Genomic DNA, 5,455 nt, shown 5'->3' with positions numbered 1-5,455 from the left:
GTTGCTCCCGTGCCTCACTCAGCCAGTGAGCGGGAACCGGTCTGTATGTGGGATCCGAACCCTCAGGCGGGAGCGCCGCCGCACTTCCCAAGCGGCGCACTATCCAGTGCGCCACCGGGCCGGCCCCTAAAAATATTTTTAAAGTTTATGTATAACATATACCAGGTTTTTTTGTGGAAACTAGGAATATTTTAAGTATATCCAGGTATTTAATAATGTTCTACATGCTTTTTATTACAGAATCTGATAGAAATTCTCTTTCAGGAAGATTCTTCAAGCAATTACTATGTCAACCGACACAGATGTTTCCCTTTCTTCATATGATGAAGATCAGGGATCCAAATTTATCCGAAAAGCTAAAGAAACACCATTTGTCCCCATTGGTAAGTTTGACTTTGATGTTCTAATAATCTATTATAAGCTTGAATACGACAGAAGCATGATAAACGTGTTCACTGAGTATATCCTGAAAGAATTTACAGTTTGGTAACACAGGTTTGAATGAGCTATGTGGTTCCACTTATATGCAGATTTTTTTCAATGTATTTCATTGCATTTCAAATGTATTTTCCTTATGATGTTCCTAATAAAAATTTCTTTTCTCTAGCTTTATTGTAAGAATACAGTATGTAATACATATGACATTGCCTTGGGTTGAATGTCCCCCAACTTAGTCCACACTGTGACACTGTGAAGAGGGTGGGAGATCCTATTATGGTAATTGAAAGGTGGGGCCTTGAAGAGGTGATTAGATTGTAGGACGATGCCTTAGTGAATGGATTAAAAATGGTGATCAGGGGCATGATTCTGAGGGCTTTAAAAGAAGAGCACACGAGAGGTTAGTCTTTCTCTGTTCTGCCATTTTCTGCCATGTGAGACCCCTGAGTCACTGTTGTCACCATCAAGGTCTTCACCACCTGTGTTCCCTGGACTTTGGACTACCCAGCCTCTGAAACTGTAAGCAGTAAATTTCCTGTTCGTATAAATTACTCAGTTGCAGGTATTTTGTTATAAGCAACAGAAATGGACTTATACAAACATACAAAATACATTAGTTGACTGTTATGTTATTGGTAGGTTTCCAGTCAACAGTAGGCTAGAAATCAAAGGTTAAAGGCTGATTTTCAACTTGGAGGGAAGGAGTGCCCCTAACACCTGCGTTATTCAAGGATCAGCTGTATTTTCAAATATTTTTTTTCTTATGTTGTTGAAGTACAGGCTAGAAATCAAAGGTTAAAGGCTGATTTTCAACTTGGAGGGAAGGAGTGCCCCTAACACTTGCGTTATTCAAGGATCAGCTGTATTTTCAAATATTTTTTTTCTTATGTTGTTGAAGTATGCGAGATTGGCATGATACAAATCTCATCACAAAATTTCTTCTGCGTATGTATAGATTTCTTGTTTTATTGACTCATTTCACTGAATAATGTGTTGACGGACCCCAAAACCACCTCAGGCTGGATGATTTCCCAAGATTCATAAGACTAAAAAAAGCTGTTGTAGTCATAGTTATGGTTTATTATAGGAAAAGGATATAGGTTAAAATCTGCAAAGGCAATATGTGACAAAGTCCCGTGAGAAATCAGATAAAAGCTTCCAGGTGTCCCCTTCCAGTGGAATCACATGGGGGCACACTTAATTCTTCCAGTAGTGGTGTTTGGCAACACATGCAAAGTACTCCATCCAGGGAAACCCACTGAGCCATGGGCATGTAGTATCCTTGTGACTGACCTTAGATTTAATTGTATAAATAATATAAAAATTACCTTTAATCTCACCACTTAGATATAACTGTTGTTACCATTTCAATGTACTTATTTCTTCCAGTTGTTTTTCCCTTTTTTATTTTTACAAATTCAGGATCATACTAAGGTGCATATATGTAATTTTTATCTTGTGTTTCAACCACATTATTATTCAAAACCTGACTTTTAATTATCTTATTCCATTCTATAGATATACAATTATTTATTTACATTATATACACAGCTATTATATATGCTATACATTATATGTAACATTATTATATAATCCTCTATAGGTATAAATTTATGTTGTTTCTAATTTTTTATTATTACAAATTAAACTAATGAGCATCCTCTTATATTGTCCTCTAAGGGTTTCAAGGACTTTGAGGTTTCTTAAAGGAATTTTTCTTCAGACTATATAAGTAATAAGTTAGTAGCAAAAGTACATAAAACAGAAAGGGGCCATGCCCTATGATCCTGACTTTGAAGGACAATAGCAGTTTGGTGCGTAGTCTATCAGTGTTTTTGTCTTCATATAATATATAAATTATTTGTAATTTTTTTATTTTTATGTTTTGGCAGCTGGCTGGTTCGGGGATCCAAACCCTTGACCTTGGTGTTGCCAGCACCATGCTCTCCCAAGTAAGCTAACCAGCCAGTCCTATTTATAATTTTTTTTTAAGTGAAATTATATTTTTCTTTAGCTATATATTTTCATTATCTTTTTATATCAGTGCATATAGGAGTATTTTTATATTTTTAATAATTAAATCTTTAATTTTGTAACAGTGGTCCATAAAGTTTTTTGGTTATACATTCCATCAGTAAAAAATAATTTGAATATGTACTGCCAGTGTGTATATGTTTACTTTTAAATCATTTATAAATAGTTTTGTTCTTATATATTTAGTAGATTATGAATCATGCACAAAGACATTTTAAAAGGTTGAAATAAAAATATAAAATTTTCTTTCTGCACCTTAGTGGGTGGTCATATACACACATCCTTTTTTGGGGATGTGTAAATCTTACAGTTATTTAACCTTTGCCCTATTGATGGACATTTGAGTTGTTCCCATTATTGTTGCTTTCACAGACTGCTGCAAAGAAGTGTGTATGTGTATAAAAATTAACGTATCCTTATACTCATATCTAATTGTACCAAAACAATTATTTGCACCAACAGGCTATTGACAGGCTGGTTTTCCCATACTCTCATAGCACTAGATATTATCAATCTTTTTGATTTTTGCCAATTGCATATATATAAAATATCTTTTTAAATTTTGTATTTATTTGATTATTGGTTGAGGTTGAGTGTCTTTTAGTGTTTATTGGCCATTCAGTTTTCCTCTTCTGTGAATTAGCTTATTTTTGTTTGTTTTAACTAGGTCTTTTTCTAATTGAATTATAATTATTATGTATTTTGAATTTAAATATTTTTATATGTTACATTATGATCCCAGAATTATTTAGGTTCCTATATTTCTGTTTGTTTTAACTAGGTCTTTTTCTAATTGAATTATAATTATTATGTATTTTGAATTTAAATTTTTTTATATGTTACATTATGATCCCAGAATTGTTTAGGTTCCTATATTTCCTTATGTTGATGTTTTATCATAGAGATACTAATCTATCTGGAATTTATTTGTGGGTGTGAAATGAGATAAAATCTAACTTTATTCTTTTTCCATATGAATGGTTAATTTTCCAACAGTGTTTTGGATATACATTTTACATTCTTTTCCCATTTATTTGAAATGCCAATTATGTCCTATACTAAACATGCACACAGAGAGATCTGTTACTCAACTACCTATTTTAATGCTTTAATCTATTTATCTATCTACCAGGAACTTAATGGTATGTTTAGGTACCTCATAAGCCAGTACACTTTCATTATTCTACTTTCTCAAAAAGAGCTTGCCTTTTTACTTTGATATTGGCCTGTAAAGTTCCAAAACAAAAGAAAATTAAAAATCAGTTAGCTAATGAATGGTCTGATAAAACATCCTTATAAAGATAATAGAAAGTACATTGATTGATGTTAAAATCATCTTGGTCCCCTCCTTTCATGCATCTAACATGCTTGTGACTATTTGTTTTACAGGAATGGCAGGCTTTGCAGCAATTGTTGCATATGGATTATATAAATTGAAGAAAAGGGGAGATACTAAAATGTCCATTCATCTGATCCACATGCGTGTGGCAGCCCAAGGCTTTGTTGTGGGAGCAATGACTGTTGGTAGGTTCCTACAGGAAATTTTCAAATTTGTGGTTCCCCATTAATGCATTTCCTTAACAAACAAAACAAAGTATATACTTTTAGCTGACCTTTAAGCAGTTTGAAAATATCACTTATATTCATTTTCATGTAAGATTGAATTAATAAAAATAACTCATAGTGAGATAGTTTTACTGTCTATGATTCTAGTTAGGTTTTAAAGAAAAAAAATCCTGTTAATCACTGAGTTTATAATTTCATTGAAAAGTCTAGACATGCAAATAGGGTTGGTATAGGTATTACATGCTTTTATTGTAATTCCTTGACTTTATCTGGTATTATGTAGCAAGAGTGACTCCTTTCAAGTTGCCAGATATTGTTCTTTAAAACAAATATGTGATATTGGGAATTAGTCATGCTAGCCTTGATCTACTTGGGAAACTGTAGAGTTTTCGAAATTTAAATTGTTTGAGAAGACAAGAATGTAAGTCTCTTAGGGTCTTATTCCCCTTGTAAATATTCCATGCTAGCAAGAGTGCTACTTATAGCTGTTTTATGAACTGTTCTTTATTTTCTTAAAACTGAAGAAAACATTGAAATGTTTAACTAGTATTTTTTTTCTTTAGGTATGGGTTATTCCATGTATCGGGAATTCTGGGCAAAACCTAAACCTTAGAAGAGGAGATGCAGTCTTGGTCTTGTTGGAGGAGCTTGCTTTAGTTAGACATCTCATTATTTAGGTTACACATTTATGTTGGAAATAAATTATTTGATTGGGCTCAGACAATAACATGGTATTTTGAATATTGGCTTTCTCTCTTGCAGGCTTGATTTGCCTAATGACCAAATTATTAGTGACTAATAATAATAATTAACTTAATAATAATAGTAACTAACTTGGGCCGGCCCATGGTTCACTTGGGAGAGTGTGGTGCTGATAATACCAAGGCCACGGGTTCGGATCCCTATCTAGGGATGGCCAGTTCTCACTCACTTGGGAGAGTGTGGTGCTGACAACACCAAGCCAAGGGTTAAGATTCCCTTACCAGTCATCTTTAAAAAAAAAAGTAACTCACTTGGTCATTAAGGAAAGTCAAGTTAACACAAAAGAAACATCACTTAAATGTACTTGATAGTGTTAAAATATCTACTTTCTTAAACCTTTACAATGAAATTACAGAAAGTCTAAAGATGACAGTAGGCCAACCCCAAATTACTCCCTGTTTGCTGCAGAATATCACATGCTTTGGATGTTATGTAGGAGCCCTGTTTACCCCAGTTAATTTAACTTTTTTCTGCTTGTCTTGTGGACTGGTTGAGTACTTCAGTTTTTAGGACTGGTTCACTCAAGCAACTCTTTGAAAAAAGTACGTGGAATGTGACTTGTAAAGCCTCTCACAACTGAAACTGTGTGTGTGTGAATGTTTAAACCAAATCTAGAAAGCTTACAATAGAGCTGCAGAGAAGTAGTATTTATTTC

General features: G+C 33.5%; 1 protein-coding gene and 1 long non-coding RNA gene across 3 annotated transcripts in view; one reads left to right on the top strand and one right to left on the bottom strand.

Annotated features, from left to right (window-relative positions):
• HIGD1A (HIG1 hypoxia inducible domain family, member 1A) overlaps positions 1-4,759 on the top strand; it is an 11,769-nt gene extending 7,010 nt beyond the window's left edge. Inside the window, exons 2-4 of one of the 2 annotated variants that reach the window (XM_008569845.1) lie at positions 265-383; positions 3,862-3,996; positions 4,602-4,759. In XM_008569845.1, the coding sequence (XP_008568067.1) occupies positions 287-383; positions 3,862-3,996; positions 4,602-4,651 (282 nt within the window). In that variant the 5' untranslated portion in view covers positions 265-286 and the 3' untranslated portion in view covers positions 4,652-4,759. The remainder of the gene's footprint in view (positions 1-264; positions 384-3,861; positions 3,997-4,601) is intronic. The other variant, XM_008569846.1, reaches the window with a different exon arrangement.
• Positions 4,760-5,161: 402 nt separating this feature from the next.
• Positions 5,162-5,455, bottom strand: part of LOC103588223 — a 1,150-nt gene continuing 856 nt past the window's right edge. The window contains exon 2 of the long non-coding RNA XR_550293.1: positions 5,162-5,353. This is a non-coding gene — a long non-coding RNA (uncharacterized LOC103588223). The remainder of the gene's footprint in view (positions 5,354-5,455) is intronic.

The sequence above is a fragment of the Galeopterus variegatus genome, unplaced genomic scaffold (assembly GCF_000696425.1).
Source record: "Galeopterus variegatus unplaced genomic scaffold, G_variegatus-3.0.2 Scaffold536, whole genome shotgun sequence".
Taxonomy (NCBI): Eukaryota; Metazoa; Chordata; class Mammalia; order Dermoptera; family Cynocephalidae; genus Galeopterus; species Galeopterus variegatus.
This window is presented reverse-complemented; position numbering and strand designations above follow the sequence as displayed.